At 55.2% G+C, this 17,504-nt stretch overlaps 1 protein-coding gene across 1 annotated transcript in view; it reads left to right on the forward strand.

Annotated features, from left to right (window-relative positions):
• The first annotated feature begins 7,325 nt into the window (after positions 1-7,325).
• The window catches only part of EPHA8 (EPH receptor A8), a 34,042-nt gene continuing 23,863 nt past the window's right edge, over positions 7,326-17,504 (forward strand). The window contains exons 1-2 of the mRNA XM_037017717.2: positions 7,326-7,439; positions 12,805-12,869. Of these exons, the coding sequence (XP_036873612.2) occupies positions 7,346-7,439; positions 12,805-12,869 (159 nt within the window). The 5' untranslated portion in view covers positions 7,326-7,345. The remainder of the gene's footprint in view (positions 7,440-12,804; positions 12,870-17,504) is intronic.

The raw sequence follows: 17,504 nt of genomic DNA on the forward strand, positions 1-17,504 counted from the left end.
TCTTCAGAGCTGCTTAGCATTCCAATGCATTCAATAATGGGCGTCCCAAAGTCCCCCTCCCAGATCTAATCTGCTGTCCTGCAGAGAGAAGTCTCCAGCGCCCCCACACACAACCCCCTCCACCCACACACTCACCCACACAATACCCAGGTCCTGTGTCACACACACCCATGTGCTCTCCCCCTCCCTCTCTCTCCACTGTCTGTCTGTCTCTCTCCCACAAACACCCGCAAACACAGAGAGCTGCTCCCATCTGTCAGAATGCTGATGTAGGCTCATCTCCTCCCGACAAGGCAGAATAATAAGGTTATTTTCTAATATCAGGATATTAATGCTCCTCTTGCTGAAATGAGCCACGGTGGGGCCACAGCCAGATTCCTCCAGCTCCTTAGGGGCTGGGTGGGACCGGTGGGCAAAGGGCTGTGATATATAAGGACCTATTATGTGCAGGGCGTCCTTTTAATCTTTGCAACCCAAAAGGGCAGGGGGTGGTATCCACCTTTCACAGATTGGGAACTGAGGCTCAGAGAGGTGGAGTGAGCTTCCCAATGCCACACAGCACCCGGAAAGGGTCAGGCCTGGGATTTAAAGCAGGTCTGACTCCAGAGCCCAGCTCTTTGCTGCCTCCTGATAAGCACAGAGACTTCCCCCCACACACAGGGGCAGAGCACTGCTGCTCAGGAGCTCTATTGTCCTGACACTCCACAGGAAGGGCCCCTGCACCAGCCAAGCTAAGAAGTCAGGCCAAGCTCTGGCCTTGGCCTTAGGCCTGACCCAATAATCCACCTTTCCTACAGGGGCCAGGTGAGGCACCGGAGACCCCAGACTCAGCAGGACCTCCCTGCCCCATCCCCTGTGGCTGCCCAGCAGTGAACTCCCCTTGAGGTCATGAGCTCCCCTTCCTTGCCCAGAAGGCTGAGGGCTCAGGGAGAGTCAGCAACCTACCAGTAATCCATAAATCAATAGCCCAATGGGGCATCTGGTCTCTTCAAGTCCCAGACTTTCCACACATCTAAGCACTCACCTCTGTCCCCGCTCCCAGGTGCCAAATGACTGAGCTGTGGGCTCTGGAGCCATGGATGTGAGTTTGAACCCCAAGCCTGCCACTTAATAGCCGTGGCATCATGGACAAATCATGTCACCCACTCCCACCTGGTTCTCCTCATTTATAAAGTGTAGATAATAATAGAACTTACTTCAAAGGGCTGTTATTAAGATTAATAAGAAGAATGAATATTCTGCCATATTATCCCAGATGTTGAGAGCCCTCAGAGGTTTTCCCCACACTGAGCAGTGCCCCAAGGAGGCAATGAGATTTGCCAAAAGTCACACAGGCAGTTAGTGGCAAAGGCAGTGTAGCCCCAGTGCCAGGTCTGGGCCCGGCCTCAAAAGGGAGCCAGGGACAAGGCAAAAAGTCTTTATGGAGGGCTGCCTGCATGCCAGATGTTGAGGATCTGGGGCCCAGCAGGAGAAGAAATGGTCCCTGCTCTCTTAGGAAGGTGGTGTCGGATCAGGGATCACACGTATGCAGGAGGGACTCCAGACCGAGCCAAGGTTGCTGAGGGAGCCCTGCAAGGCTCTGTGAGAGCGCTGACCTAGGCCAGGGGTCTGGCTTCCTGAAGAAAGTGCAGAGAGGGAGGAGGGGGTGATGGAAGAGGTGGCAGGCCCCAGACCACTTGGGCCAGGCCTTGCAGGTGTGATTAAGATGTGGGTCTTTATCCAGAGAGAGCCCTGGAAGTCTCTGAAACGGTTCTAATCATGGGAGGGGAAGGCACAGGGCAGGGGCCAGCCATGACCCTCTGCACTGCATAACCTTTCTGGCTGCTGTGGGTGCATCACTGAAGGGACCCAGAGGCATGCACAGAGGCCAGAGATGTGGCCGCTGCAGTTGTCCTGGTGAGAGGTGGGCTGGGGACTTAGACCAGGCTGGTGGCGGTGGTGAGAAGCAGATGAATTTAAGATATGTTTTGGTCCTAAGAAACCAAAGAACTTCACATGTCCTAGATATACAACTGATGGAGAAGGAGGTACGGGACACCATTCAGGGTCCTGACTGGTGGGTGGCAGTGCAGGGAACCAAGGCTTGTCAGTCTGATGCAGGGGGTGGGTGAAGGGCCGTGGAGGCCGTCGTAAGAGAGAGAAATGAATCCAAATGGAGTGAGAACAGCCAAAGCCTTCAACAAGTTTGCTGGGAAGGGGAGGAGAGAGGGAGACAGGCAAGGGGAATAAGGGATGAAGGGATGGTTTCATTTGTTTTTTTCAGGATAGGAAAGACTTGTATATGAGGATGGAGCAGCCCCAACCTCTGAGGCCCATCGCAACCCAGGAATCCGCTCCATTCTGCTGCTTGCCAGCGGTTCCAAACATGGAAGTGATTGATTATATGTAAACAGGAGGAAGCAATTAGTCTGTGCATGCCCGGCCATTAATAAGCTGCTTACATATTTTTAACAACACCTCATTTACCCTCCAACCTGAGCACAAATACCCTGAAAACAACCAGGAATTATCAGCAGAGACCTCTCAGCAGCCACAGCCATTGACTCTAAGCTCATAGTTTTACTAGTAGGCAAGTCCCTCACTTAGAACCCACTGACTTTTGCTTTACATACAATTCTAATAAGCATTCATTTGTTTAGTCTAAAATGGATTAGAAGTAGCAATTTAGGAGGCAGTTGGAAACTGTCAGAGGCATGAGCCCTGCAGCAGAGAAAAGAAGGTAGCTGACAGCCTGAGAGTGAGGGAAGAGATACCCTGGAGGCAGAGAAGCCTGGGGTCATTTAGTAGAAAAGGCCACCCCTGTGGCCCTGAAGGTGCCTCTCATATTCTCCCACAAGCAGTGGCTTCAACTAACTCATCTCTAGGTCTTTTTCCACATCAAGATTCAAAGATTCTCCATTCGCCGTGATGACTCTGAGCCACTGAGAAAGGGCCAAATTACATTTGGTATTTTCTGCTTAACGAGGCCATTTTTTTTTGAAATATTTTAAATTGTAAATTTTATTTTAAGTTTTGGTGCCTACAGTTTCTGAAATAGTCCCTTATGTGGAAAGGGATTTTGCAATTGCCTATTTAATTACCTGCTTCCCTGTTGAACTGAAGCTCTGAGCTCAAGGACCACATCTGTGCGGCCCACTCTCTTATTCCCAGCACCTGGCACTGTGCCACTGGGGCAGTGGGGAGGGGGCCTCAATACATGGTTGTTGAATTAGTGAACTGATTAATAAATTAATATTACTTACCAGGCAACATTCACTCAACAAATATAGCATTACATTTAATTTCATCTATTTCTCTTTACTTTTTTAATGTGGCTACTGAAGAGAAGACGATGGGGCTGCCTTGGCTGCGCATGCCTGTCCTGGCTCTAGAGGTGAAATACGAAGTTTAAACACATTCCCCAATGGCCTGTTGAGTCTTTCCTATGTAACATAAGCTCCTTCCTCACTTGTTTCCTGGGGGGCTCTCTCCCCTCCAGCCTGGGAGCACCTCACGGGCAGGGTCATGTCTTTTTACCCGGGAACTCCAGCCCCAGCCCAGGGGAGTGCCAGAACCACACTGCCTTCATGCCTTGGGAAAATGGGCGGGGGGGAGGCACACTCCAGATGGGGAACCCCAAGCAAGGAAGTGACAGTGACCTCATGTTAGGAATCTGGCTCTTCCTAAGCTCTCCAATGGCTCCAGCCACCAGCCAGGGTTGACAGAGAGGTTTCTGTGCAAACCCGAGGAATGCCGGCCCCTCCAGCCTCCAGAGTGAATGAACCAAAGGGCTGAGGAATGGGCGGTTCCCTGGAGGACTCTAGCCCCTGAGTGTGACAGCTTGCAGCAAAGAGCCATCCAGGGTAGGGGTTAGGGTGTCTCAAGGATGAGTGGGGATTTAACCATCAGCCCCCACCCGGACCACGCATTCTCATCTGTGCAAGAAATGGCGCCCCACAGAGCACATCCCTTGGGGTGCACACCTGCCCAGCTACAGCCCCCCTTTGAGATATGGCAATGCCACCTCATCTTAGGGCCCTGTGAACTCACATGAGCCTCACAGAAAACGTTTGAGTTGGTGGCATATCGTTATTGTCCTCACATAGTTGGGGAAACTGAAGCTCAGAAAGGTGAAGTGAGAAGAAATACTCCTGAAACGGTATTTCTCCCAGAAAATGGAGAACGTAATAGGGCTTGTCTGATGTTCCCGGCAACTCCCCTCCCAACTCCCAGAAGGAAAAGACAAGGGTCAGGGGTCAGGAGAGGGGCTGCCAGATGGGGGAAGGACAGGCTCAGAGGCTGCCCTGCTTGGCCAAGCCTAGCTCTTCCTGACCCCCACCCCCACCTTGCCTGTTCCGTATAACCAGGTCCCAAGGTGCCAGTGTGCTACTGGGAGCAGAGGACCACTGTTCACTTCTCTTGGAGAGCTGAGGTCAAGCCTACCTGGCAGGTCGGGCTGGCAAACCTTTGCAGCAACCCAGAAATCAAGCTGTCCTGTAACCCAGAAATGGCCTTCCTGGCAATGATTATGGCAAAGGCTTGGCCAGCAGGGGGTGGGTTCTTGCATGACTGTGGGCCTCTTGGATTCAGCAAACATTCCCAGAGAAGGTACAGTGCACCAGGACAACCCAGGGTGACCCAGCCAGGACTCTGCTGTGGATGTTGCCTTTAAGAGGCTTAGGATCCAGTCAGGGAGAGGAGACAAACTAGCCACAACCCTCCAGATCACTTCCCACTCTGTCAGCCAGGCCTCCCGAATCTCTCTCTCCTTGTCTTTGAAATGAGGTGGAAGCCCTGTGTTGCAGGTATTGATGAGAGGAGGGACAGAGAGTCCAGCCTGGGAGGTGCCGAACGAATGAGCGTGGAGAGTAAAGCCAGGGAAGCCTCGCCTCTGCCCCCATGCAAGGCCCTCCCCAGCTGCCCTGCCTCTGCTTGACACCTCAGGACAGGAGGGAAGGCACCATCTCCCCAAAGGTCCTGGTGAGATGCCTACTTCTCTAGGGGGGCATTGTTCTCCGCAGCAGCATGTTGGCAAGATGCCACTTTGAAGCCCAGGACAGGCAGAGGGCCTGGGGTGGCAGGGAGAGACCCGGGGAGAGGATACATCTGGGTAGGGCATCCTGAGAGTTTCAGAGGGTGCAGGGAGACAAGTGAAAGCAAGCTGCTCTTAGCCCATGAAACGTCTGGCGAAATGAATTTTTAGGTTTGCTAAACAGGTTTGCTAAACAGGGTCTGGAATATAGAGCAGACCCCTGACAGAGAACCACCCCTCATGCTCGCCAAGCCACCAAGGATCCTCCAGTTCCAGCAGACTGGTGTTCTTCAGTTTGCCTACAGAATGGGCACAACGCAAGTTTCGTTGGCTCCACTTCAACCTGGGGTGCAGAATCCCAGCCCCCAGCAAAGCCTCCCCCCAAATATTTCTGGGAGCCCTGGTGGGGATGTGGGATGCCTATGAATGCTTGGTAATGAGTCCTGCACTCTGCATGCTTCTGCCCTGGCTTGCCTAGTCCCCCCAGGCTTTGGACTCTTCCCTCTGAGGAACCTGCAGGAACAGCTAGAGTCCTGTGCGCTGTGGTCACGCCACTGACAGGTTTGCCACGCCGTGGTGTTATTAAAATCTTTACATTAGCTGTCAACTTTAAATACTAAGAGACATCACATAAAAATTCCAAATACACAACTTCTCTTGAAAACTGGGCAAAGCTGGCTGGAACTAGGAACACTCCCCTGGCCAGTGACATCAGGGTGCCATTCTGTCTCACATGGGCATTCACCTCCTGCCCCTTTCACAGTGTCCCTGAACAGTCTCCAGCTCGTGTCTGCCTGAATGCCTCTGGCAACAGGGGGCTTACTACGTCTTTGAGGCAGTTGGTCTGAGCTGTTGGAAAAGAGCTCCTAATTTGAGCTGTCTTCCCGTTTCTGAACAAAGAAGGACACAGGAAAGAAGCGGGCCTTAGAGCCCAGTGGATCTGGATCTGACCACTTCTCCAGCATTTAACCAGCTGTGTGATCTAAGGCAAATGATGGCCTTCCTGCACTTCAGTTTCCTTAGCTGCTCCTCCCCTGTAGGGCCGTGTGGAGGCTAAAAGTAGAGCAAGTTTATAAAGCGCCTAAAGCAGGGTCTGACATTTGGCCTGCATGCCCCAAATGGCCTTCATTGTTCTATGTAACTTCCAGCAACAGGTCCAACAATTCCCTGATGAGCACAAGAGCTGGGAGTGCAATCAGAGGGCGCTGGGCAGTGGTCTGTGCCAGCTGGAAGTCAGAGGACTTGTCCCAGCAGGCAGCCACACTTGCAGGCCAGCTCCCAGAGCTGTGGGTCTCTTAACTGCCTCCCAGACAGCTTGACCCACCATGTACTCACGGGGCCTGAGGGTGGTAGGCCAGGCCCCAGAAGGGAGGTCCACGTCCCTGCGCCCCTTCCACAGCCTACAGGCTCCCCAGCACGCCAAACCTGGGCCCCGAATATCATCCTCACAACAATCCTAGAACACAGATACTGTTACCCCTATTTTGCAGACGTGGAAGTGAAAGCTCAGAGAGGCTAAGAAGCTTGCCCAAGGCCACACAGCCAGGATTTAAACACTGGTCTGTCTGGTCCCTGAGCCTGTGTTCAGGACCACTGCACTCTAAGGCCTTCCCTGAACTAGGACGGCCCCCTTCGTGCCCAGTCCCTGCGGTTGGGAGTGGTGGGGAGAGAGTTTTTATCTAAAAGTGCTTCTGAATTTGTCTCTGAGCTGCAGGTTGCTTACCTACCTCCCAGACAGCTTGGCCCTTTAGGTCAAGCGCTGGCTTCTGCTGGTGGGCCTCTGGGCCTCTGCCCGTGGATGATGTGTGTGCATCCGACTATGTCACCGTGCCAGGCACTTTGTGTGGGCGCCTGTGTCTGAGGGTCGTACGTGTGAGTGAGTGTGCGGGCGGACGTCTCGCCTGTGTGTGCATGAGTGCCCACGCGGGGACTCACCCGGTGGATCTTCGTGTCCTGGTGTCGCCGGGGCATCCTGACTGCGGCTCGGCGCGCGGCGGCGGAGTCCACGTGCAGACGTGGGGCGCGGGGCGCGCGCCGCCCCTGAAGGTGCGAGCGGGTGGGTGCGAGCGTGCGCACGGGCGCGGCGGGTCCGCGGGTCGCTGTCCGCGGTGCGGCTCCGAGTCTCCCCCAGCCCCCGCCTCGGTGCTGATTGGCTCGGCGCCGTGACGGGCCGGCCCCCGCCCGGGGCGGCGGCGGCGGCGGCGGGCGCGGGTGCCCGCGTGTGCGCTGTGTGCCGGCGTGTGCGCCCGGCCGCCGGGTGTGCGGGAGAGCGAGCAAGCGCGCCGACGCGCGGCCCGCTGCGGCCGAGCTGCAGGGTGCGCGGAGCGCCCGGCCATGGCCCCGGCCCGGGGCCGCCTGCCCCCGGCGCTCTGGGTCGTCACGGCCGCGGCGGCGGCGGCCACCTGCGTGTCCGCGGCGCGCGGAGAAGGTGAGCGGCGGCGGCGGCGGCGGCGGGGGCGGAGGGGGCGACTGAGGCACAGGGGGCGCGGCGCCTGCTGCCCTAGGCTCAACTTCTTTCCTCTGGACCCTGGGCACCAAAGGAGCTGGGACCCTGCTGGGCTTGGGGGAGGGCAGGGATGGCACCGCAAGAGGGACCCGGGGTCAGGGACAGGGTGATGGAGATAGGGCCCGGCCCGGGGGGGCAGTGTCCTGAGGGCTTGGGGATGAGGGAGAGGCAGGAGGTCCTGGGGCACAGAGAGACAGAACTGAGGTTTGGGAACCGGGGACAGAGAACTGAGGATTGGACACTGGGGATGAGGGGACAGGATGGGGGCCAGAAGACAAGAGAAGAGGTATAGAGGAGATAGGGGACAGAGAGATAGGACAGGGGACAGGAGTAGGGATAGAGGACAGAGGGACAGAGGAATACAAGGATGCAGGGCAGGTTTAGGGGGCTGATGAAAAAGGGGGCTGGGGACGGCGTTGGGAGATAGGTACCAGGAGGAGCAGAGGGCAGAAAGGGGTTTGGAGGAGATAGGAAGGAGGGGCAGGGAGGGAGGCTTGCGGGCTAGAGGACTGGGGACGAGGACGGCAAGCATTGGAGTAATAGATGGAGGGGAGGCAGCTTTGAGGGGGCAGGAGGGGTGACCCTGGGAGGAAGGGCCAGTGAGGAGAGGGCTGAGGGGGCTGCAGGCAGGCAAGGTCCAGCCACTCAGGGGACATGGGGGAGAGGGACAGGAGCAGGGGATGTGGGCTGGGCAGTCAGGACCAAAAAGGTCTTGGAGGTGACCTCCTGGTGGTGGGAGGGGAACCCCTCAGGTTCCTTCAGCACCCAGGCCTCATACCCACACACCTGTACACACACACACACACACACACACACACACACACACACACACACACACGCACACACCTCTTAACCCCACTGGACACTCTATATCCAGCCCAAGATGCCTTCCTGGGTTCTGCTCTGCACCCCATTCCCTGCCCTGGACCTCCTCTGCTCCCACAGCTTCCTGAGGGGACCCACCCCAGTGCTCTGAGCAGGATCTCAGACTGGCATCCTGGGCCCAGAGCCATGTTCTCAGCCTGGCAGGCTGAACTTCCAATGTGAGGGAGCTCCACAACTCTCAGATAGACCACAGATCCACCCGGTCACACAGGAACAGTTCACAGAGACACAGCCGTACCACGTGCACATGCACACACATACACACGTCAGGATTCACATATACAGACCCGGGCCTGTAGAGACTCACCTGCGTGAACAACCCACCTCCACCACCCACAGTCAGTTGCACAGAAATGCAACCAGTACATATGTGCACACACATCCATGTATGGATGCATGCACATGAAAATATGCACATCCATGGGCAGACACCACATATTTAAGGAGACCCTCAAACTTGTACTCATGCATGTGGAAATGCATGTGCACAGAATAAATGCACACATAGGTAAACTCATAGTCTCCCATGAAGTGGAGCATGCAGGGAGCAGGGACCATAGCAGGGGAGCTGAGAGGGGAGATGGGAGGAAAGCAGTGGCTGCCAGGGTGGGTAATGATGAGGCCCAGGTTCCTGGGACACCAGGAGAGAGCTGAGGTGGGGGCTGGGTGAGCAGGAAAGAGGGCAGGGTACAGGCACAAGGGGCCTGGGGGTTCTTGGAGCTGTGGCCTGACCATACCGTTTTCCCAGGGTTGGGCTGGGAGAAGGAGGCAGTTTCTTCATCCCACATTCTGAGAGGTCCCACATGGAAGCTCCGGGTGCTGGGCAGTTCACCCCCAACTCCTAGCTTTGCCTTCCTTCTCTGGGGAGGACCCAGCACCCTCCAGTATTGCAGACTGGCAAACCCCAGAGCCCCCCGGGGAGGGGACTTTGAGCAGGCCACGCGTGGAGGACAGCCCTCGGGGAGAGGATGCGTCTGGGGGAGGGGCACCGGTTGGGGAAGCAGCAGGGTGGTAAAGAGAGGCCAGCATGGAGGTCCTTGTCCTGGGCAGAGGGGGGCACTGTCCAAGGGCCGGTCTGTGCCTATCCGATCACTGCCTCAGGGGCAGGGGTTGCCCACATGGGTGGAACAGCCCTTGGGGGAGACCTGGGGCATAGGTGCCATGCAGGACAGCCAGAAGTTTCAGTTCCATCCCCGGGCTGGTGTAGAGCCAGGACCAGCCCGGGAGACTGTTGGAACCAGGGAGAGGGCTTTCTTCCCAGCTGGCGCTCTACAAAGGTGACAGTTCTCTGGCCTGGCCGAGTGACCTTACGCCAGGTCCGTCACAGGGCTGGGAGAGGGCCCTGCACCTGCAGAGATGCCCCCCAGGCCCCACCAGGCTCACAGCCCCTCTTCACTCTCTGGTATGGATTATCCACCACTTTGGGGTGATCTCGGAGGCAGTCGCATCCTGGCTGACATCCCCTGGCCACCCCAAATTCTCCAGCTTCACCATCATGTGCTGCGTCCTCAGGGAATGTAAATCAATTTAAGTATTAGTCTCAGCGAAATGGAATGGGGGAAGTTGACAGTGCTGGAGAAAAAAAGAACTCGCATTGCCTTCCACAGTTGAACAGGAAAGGCTTAGGAATGATCTGTACTTCTTAGAGCAGGAGAGGGACCCCTTTTGAGCCCCAGAAGAGCCTGGGCGGGTAGGCCCAAAAGGGATGCCTACGGACATCTTACAGATAAGGAAACTGAGGCACAGAGGGGTTAACTGTGCACTTCATTGAAGGCCCCCAGAGACTGTTGAGTCCAGTCCTTCCATTTGTAAGTGGGGGACAGGACCAGAGAGGGGAATTGACTTCACAGATGTCACACAGACCCACAGTCCAGCCATGCAAAGGTAGGAGACAGTCCAGGCCTGGCGACCAGCAGGGTCTGATGTGCCAAAGGGACTCGGGCCCAGGCCTGGTGGGCCTAATGCTGGAATTTTCTCCAGAGCTGATAAAACCTCCTGTGGGCCTGGAGCTTCCCATGGCAGACAGTCTGTGTTCCCCCCACAGGAGGGGACACGAGGTAGGGAAGAAGGGGACAGGGTGGGGGTGGGGAGGCAGAGAAGGGTCTGGAAGGAATCGGAACAAGCAGCCAAGGAATTGTATAGCTCTTCCTGAATCCAATAGAATCGACTTTTGACTTATCTTTGGATCGTGTGAGCCCCCTGGCTGGATGATCAAGAATCAGCCGCAGATGCGATGGGGCTTCCCAGAGGAGGGAAGGGCCTGGAAAGTGGGGTCTGCAGGCGGCTGCCCCTAGAGTCAGCATGTTCCAGGTGGAGAAATCTAAGTGGTGGACATCCATTCCCTTGGCCCCTGGCAAGGGGTGGGTCTGAGCTGCATCAGGGCGCTGGAGAAGAGGCCCTCCAGCTAAGAGCCCCCATCTGCCAGGTGGATTGTAGTGGAGGAGCACCCTCTCCACACCCTCTCCCCAAACTCGGTTCTGCTGGTCTGGGGGAAACTGCAGTGAGGCCCCCTTCCCCCTCCCACCAGCCAGCAGGAAGAGAGAGCTGTCTGACCCAGTTTTCTCTCCATTGCCTGAGAGGGAGGGAGGGAGGTGGGAGGGTTTCTCTGCCTGCGCCCCTGGCGTGGGGCTGGCTTGGGGAGGACATGCCTCTGCGGACATTGGACACTGGCTCCATCCCCTGATCCCATCTGGCCCCTGGGGACCAGGGAGGAGCGCAGAGGCCCCCCCCCCCCACCGCTTCCGCAAGCCCTCTCTCCAGCAGCCTCTGTGGGCCCCTGGCAATGGGGTGGAGAGAATAAGAGGGGGAAGAAAATCAGCAAATAAGAACATCCTCACTCTAACATTTCCTAAGGACACTTGTTTCAATCTTTGAGGGGCAGGTGCAGAGCTATGCAAATCTCAGGCAGAAGGACGCCCAGCTTCCCTGTGGGAAAGTTCCTGGAGGGACCCCAGCTTGAACCCTCTGTGACCTACCAAGCTGGTGATTGGGGTAGTTGGAAAACCATGAGTGCTGGCTGGAAGAGGGGGTACATGGAAGAGAGAGTGAAAGGGAAAGCCCTCTCATACAACTATCAGCAGAGAGATCCAAGGAAACGGAGGCCCAGAGAGGTAAAGGGACTTACTCAAGGACACACAGCAATTAAGATTCAAGCCCCTGATTTCTTAACAGTTTGGAGTACCCTTATCACTATGAGTGGGTGGGTCTGAGTGGGTGTGTCTGAGTGCATCTGAGGTACAAGGAGAGAGGCAGGAAGAGCAGGACTTAGGGAAAGGGAACTAGCTTTAGGAAGGCATTGACTCTAGGCTTTACAGTTTATCCTCACTCACCCTTAGGTATTGTTACGCCCATTTCACAAATGAGCAAACTGAGGTTCAAAGAAGAGCAGGTCACCTGTTACTAAGTAACTGTGTTGAGATATGAGCCTAGTGGTATCTGATGCCAAAGGTGGGCTCTTTTCTCCACTGTGTGTTGAGACTTTGCAGGGTCCCCATTGAGGGTTAGGCTTAGGATAGACTTGCCTTTCAGGCCAGTGCTCTGTCCCCACTATGGTGACTGCTCAGAGGTTCTGTTGCTTGGACCCGGGCTGCCCGGGCTGGTGGCTTTATCTGTGGTTGCCACAACAGCTACTCTGAATGCCAGGCCTGCCACCTACCCCTGTGGGGCTTAGTGTTTCCATCCTTGGTGTAAAGATAAGAATTACTACCCTTGGGATTGTTGTGTGGGTCACAAATGAGGCGTCTAAAGGCCTCTTACAGAGCTCAGCACATAGTAGGCACTCACTAAGAGGTAGCCCTTTCTTCTTTAAATCCCTCCACTTCAGTGTGCACAGAGGACCTATTAGGTGCCAGGTACCTCCTGGGGGATGCTGATGATTGCAAAGCTGGGGCCGGTCCCCCTGGGGGAAGAACTCACAGCATGAACATTGGTGGGTGCTTCTGAATGCCATCATGCCCCATGAGTGAGGCAAGGGTCAGGGCATCCTTACAACATCCTGTGAGACAGGAACCACTATCACCCCCATATTCCACAAGAGGAAACTGAGGCCCAGGGATGTGGTCAAGGACACACAGCTCCTACGTGGCAGAGCTGGGATTCTGACGCAGGCCTCCCTGACCCCTGAACCCAGCTCTTAGCCATTCCACTACACTTACCACTCGTTGAACAGCTTGTGTTCTGGGAGTCTAGAAAATCATGTTTTGGCTGAAGTGGTAGAAGAAGGCTCAGGCAAGAGAGAACTTGAACTGCCCTGAGGGATAAGGGAAGAGGGAAGTCACGCAGAGACATAGAGCTGGCATGTCTGGGGTGAGAGCAGACCACGTGCTGGGTCGGCGTGCTCTCGTGGGACTAGGGAAGGGGGGTCCTCAGGGGGTCTAATGCCCTCTTGTCTCCTGTTTTACAGTGAACTTACTGGACACGTCGACCATCCATGGGGACTGGGGCTGGCTCACGTATCCTGCTCATGGGGTAAGTTATGGTGGTGGGGCTGCTGTTCATCCCTCTGTGAGCAGAGAGAGGCTGGGCTGTGACTCAGTCTCATCATCAAATCAGAAAGAAACAGAGGCAGAGAGAGGTGCAGGGACTTATCCAAGGACACACAGCAGTTAGAGATAGTTGCTGATTTCTTAACGGTTTGGCGCATGCAGACCCCTGGGATTGCAGAAGCAACCTTGGTGCCAGGTTCTTGGTTCTTCAAGCCTGAGACCCCAGATGTGAGATCTTTATGTCTGTCCTGGGCGTACACATGCATGATGTAGCACAGCTGGGCCCAGGGTTGCCTGGAACATTCATTGATGGGAACCACAGCCAGGAAGGGCCCCAGCCAGGCCTTTCACCCCTTCAGGATCAGGCCCCTCCCTCACCGGGAGTTGTCCAGACCCCTGGAGTCCCCACCTGTTTCTCTCTCCTCCATCAGAACCACCTCAGGGAGCAATGTCAGCCCTGATGGAGGCCAAGCCCCCAGGCCCACCTGGCCTCCATGGTAATCCTGGGCTCAGCCCATAGGGTCCCAGCATTTCATGTACTCATGGGTGATGATCCATCCCTCCCTCCCTCCTGTGGCACAGGCATGGTAACCCCCACAAACCCAGGGACAAGGTTGTACTGCCGGACCCTCCACCTCTTATCCAAATCCCATGGGGTGCAGGGCAGCAAAGCCAAAGTAAGCCCATGAGTCTGGTGGGGTCCCAGCTCTGCCGTCGACAAGCTGCGTGGCCCTTGGTCATCACATCACCAGAGTCTCAGTTTCCCCATCTGTAGAAAGGGATGAGCATGTGACAGACCCCATGGGGTAGCTGTCGGGTAAGGAGAGATGACACATGGTCTGGTACCATCCCTGGCACACAGTGAGCCCTCGCCGAGTGCACTGTTATCATTACCATTGTTCTTAGTGTGTGCTAAGGTTACATCTCACACAGGTTTCCTCCTGTGCATGTGCTCAGAAACACACACACATCCCACCGTGGACACAAGCATGTCATGCACACATGACTTCTTTCATGATCACTCCGGCCGCCGTGGCTCTGGGGACATGGGGGGATGATAATGATAATTAATAATAATAACACCAAGAGTTAAGATTTGTTAAAGGAGAGTATTTCTTTACTTTGAGGTAGGGCTTTCATCCCAGCGTTGGTGGCCTGTGGTTGGAGTCCAGACAGAGTCCCCCCCTCTATCTTTGCAGGTCTCATCCCCAGGTAGCAATAGCTGGGTCCACTGTCATCAGCCCCTATACACCAGACTTGAGGGAGCTGAAGGGGCAGGCCCTGTGGGTCTGAGAGCCAGGAGGAACCCCTTCCCTGCCTGAGCAGTTCGGCCCTGCGTGAAGACAAAGATTGAGTCCTGGGGGTGTCCCTTTACCTCCCTGGGCCTCAGTCTGTCCCTGTGAAATGCACAGAGGTGTGCGCCCCCCAGTGGCTGCGTCCCGGGGAGGAGCATGGGTGTGAAAGGGCTCTGGCAGAGTGAGCCAGCTCTGCCGATGGCAGGGGGCTGACCCAGGAGAAAGTGACTGCCTGGCTGCAGGCTGGGTCGGAATTTCCCCTGAGGTCCTGCAGCTAGGAAGGAGTGCGCCTGGCCCCAGTTTGGCTCTGGGTGACTCTGTCCCTCTGACCCACTCAGAGCTGAGGACTTGGTCTTTAGAGTAACAAGGAGTTAGATGGGTTTTAAGCAGGTGAGGAAAAAGACTGCACTTGTGCCTCAGTGATCTTGCCAGTTAATCCTAGGCTGTAGAGCATGGCTCAGAGCAATTACATTTGGGAGTCAGAACAAATGGTAACTTGTATTCACATAGTTCTTATTTAATCCCCACAACCAATCCTGTGAGTGGGTACAGCCGCCCCATTTCACAGATGAGGAAGCTGAGCCTCAGAGCAGTGAGAAATACCTTGCTCACCGTCAGACAGGTTCCCAGTGGTGGGCTTGAATTCACATCTTCCTGGGCCTGGAGCCCGCGATGAGTCCCTTATGCCCTCTTTGGTCCCTGTCCTCATTGTGAGGGGATGGGAGGCAACCATATATTGATACTGAGCCATCCCATCTTTATGGGGCCAGATTGGGCTTCACATAGCAGGCGAAGTGTACAGATGAACACATCAGGGGGCTTGGGAGAGTGCCTAGGAGTCTTTTGTTTAATAAGCTTTCCAGGTGATTCTCCTGCCCAGCTGGGTGGGGAATCTTTGGATGAGGTCTTTGAGGTTCCACCCACCCCTCTGATTCTGGAGTCTGTTAAACAGCCTGGGTACAGGGGTCATCCAGGGCTGTGTCCCGCAGCATCAAAGTTACCAGATTGTCAGGCAGGCTGCCCAGCCTAAAGGCCAAGGGTGCTGGGTCTGGATGAGCCAGCACCCAGTCCTCTAACCAGTGGGACTCAGGCAAGTCACTTACCTCTCCTCAACCTGCTCCCTTACAACTTGGGGACTACCACAGAACCTGCTCTGTGCCGTTGTCATCAATGAGGATGCATGGAAAGGACAGTTTACTGATGAGAAACGGGAAGCCCTGAGAGGTTAAGCAGCTCTGCTTAGGTCGGGGGAAGTCTGGCATCAGAACCCATAATCCTAATGAGGTTGTGCTCCACCTTCTCTGCCGAATTAACAGCCACTAAGAAACGCCACATTACCAGAGGGCATATTCGTTTCTGTATCTCACTGGATCCTCCCCAGCCCCTAGAGTGGACAGAAAGAGCAGAACTTAGCTACCCCATTTCACAGAGGAGAAGCCCAAGGCTCCGAGGAGGCATGCAGAATATCCAGGGCTGCACGACTGGTTTGCTGCATTCTGATCTAGAAAGACCACAGAGTTCCAGAGCAATGGTGGGGGCTGGAGAGGCAGATGGTGAGGAGTGACTCCCCAGCATGGGGTCGGGGTGTCCCAGGTGGAAAAGGGATGATTCCGCCCTTGCACCAGCCTCCCGGAATTCGTGCTACTCTGGGCTCCCACAGCCCTCGCTGCTGGCAGGGCTAAGCCAGGCCCCTGGCATTGGTGGGGCAGCTGGAGCAGACTCAGATTGAGCTGATTAATTTATCCAGGTCCCTGGCAGGAAACAGACAGGGAGCAGCTGCTGGCTCTTTGGTGTTCCATTAATTACGACAATGACTTTAACCCCAGATGTGACCCAGCACTGCCCAGAGGCCGTGGCTGCAGCGTGGGGAAGAGGGTGGGGGTCCTCCTGCGGTGGGGGCACAAGAGACATAACTTCTTTCAGGCAAAGCTGCCACGCCCTGAACTTCTCCCCAAGCGGTCCCTGGAGGCAGGCACAGGTGGGCAGGGAGATGCTGCTGGCCAGCAGCATGTCGGTCCTGCCCTCCAGTGCCTTCCTGGGCCAGGCCCAGGTGCAGCGCTTTGCAGGTTCTCCTTTCATCCTCTTAAGCCTCACTGAGGTTTTCATTCTCTTAAAGCCTCTGAGCCATTTTACAGATGTGGGCACTGAGACCACACACCGGGCAAAATGGGGTGACACGGAGGGGCTTTAGTCAGACAGGAGAGATTTGAAAATGCTCGTGGTCCCCACTCTCTGCTTATGGAATAGTTCACAACCCTACGGAGTTTCAGAGCACCATGAGGAGTGGGCTTTACCTCCTCATCCCCATCTTAAGTAATAGAATCTCTAGTTCAAGGACAATTGCACATAGAGACCCAAGAGAGAAGATGAAGGCATTAAGGTATTGCATCTCTGGTAGAGCCGGGGCAGGACCCGGAGCCTGTCCCTTCCATCTGCCCTCAGCCCCCTGCCCCTCCTCAGGGCCCTCAGGTGTCCCCTGAACTCAGCCCAACATTCTGCAGTCAAGGGAGCTGGGGCCCAGAGAGGAGCACTGACTTGCCCAAGGTCACACAGCAGGTCAGGGACCGAGCCAGTCCTCAGAGCCCTGGCCTCTCAACTCCTGACTCATTTCTCAACACTGTGTCTTGGATGTGACTCTTGCGTGTCCACACGGGGCTATTGGGCCCCCTGCACATTTTCACCCTTTCCAGCCCTGCTGGCACCCCTCCTGCTCTGTCTGGCGAGAGGCTTGTGCTTCAGCTCCGCAGGAAGCTTGGCTCACTCCCTGGACGGCATGTCGCCCTCCCCCGCCTCATCTGATGGGCTGCGAGCTGCTCAGGGGCAGGGAGTCTTTCCTTCTTTTGTCAAAAGTTGTCATACAATACACATAACACAAAATTGACCATCTTAACCATTTTTAAATGTATGTTTGGTGGCACTAAGTACATCACCTTGTTGTGTGACCAACACCACCCCATCCACAGAATTCTTTTCATTTTCCCAAATAGAAATTTCTAGACCCATTAAACACTAACTCTGCATTTCCCCTTCCCCCAGCCCCCAGCATCCACTGCTCTAGTTTCGGTTTCTATGAATATGACTAAGTACCTCATATACATGGAGTCATACAGTATTTCTCTTTTTTGATGGGCTTATTTCACTTAGCATAATGTCCTCAAGGTTCACCCAGGTTGTATCATGCATCTGAATTTCATTACTTTATAAGGCTGAATAATATCCCATTGTATGGATAGACCACATTTTGTTTATCCATTCATCCAACCATGGAGGCATTTGGGTTGTTTCCTTTTGGCTATTGTGAATGGTGCTGCTATAAACCTGGG

The sequence above is a fragment of the Manis javanica genome, chromosome 4, assembly GCF_040802235.1.
Source record: "Manis javanica isolate MJ-LG chromosome 4, MJ_LKY, whole genome shotgun sequence".
NCBI lineage: Eukaryota > Metazoa > Chordata > Mammalia > Pholidota > Manidae > Manis > Manis javanica.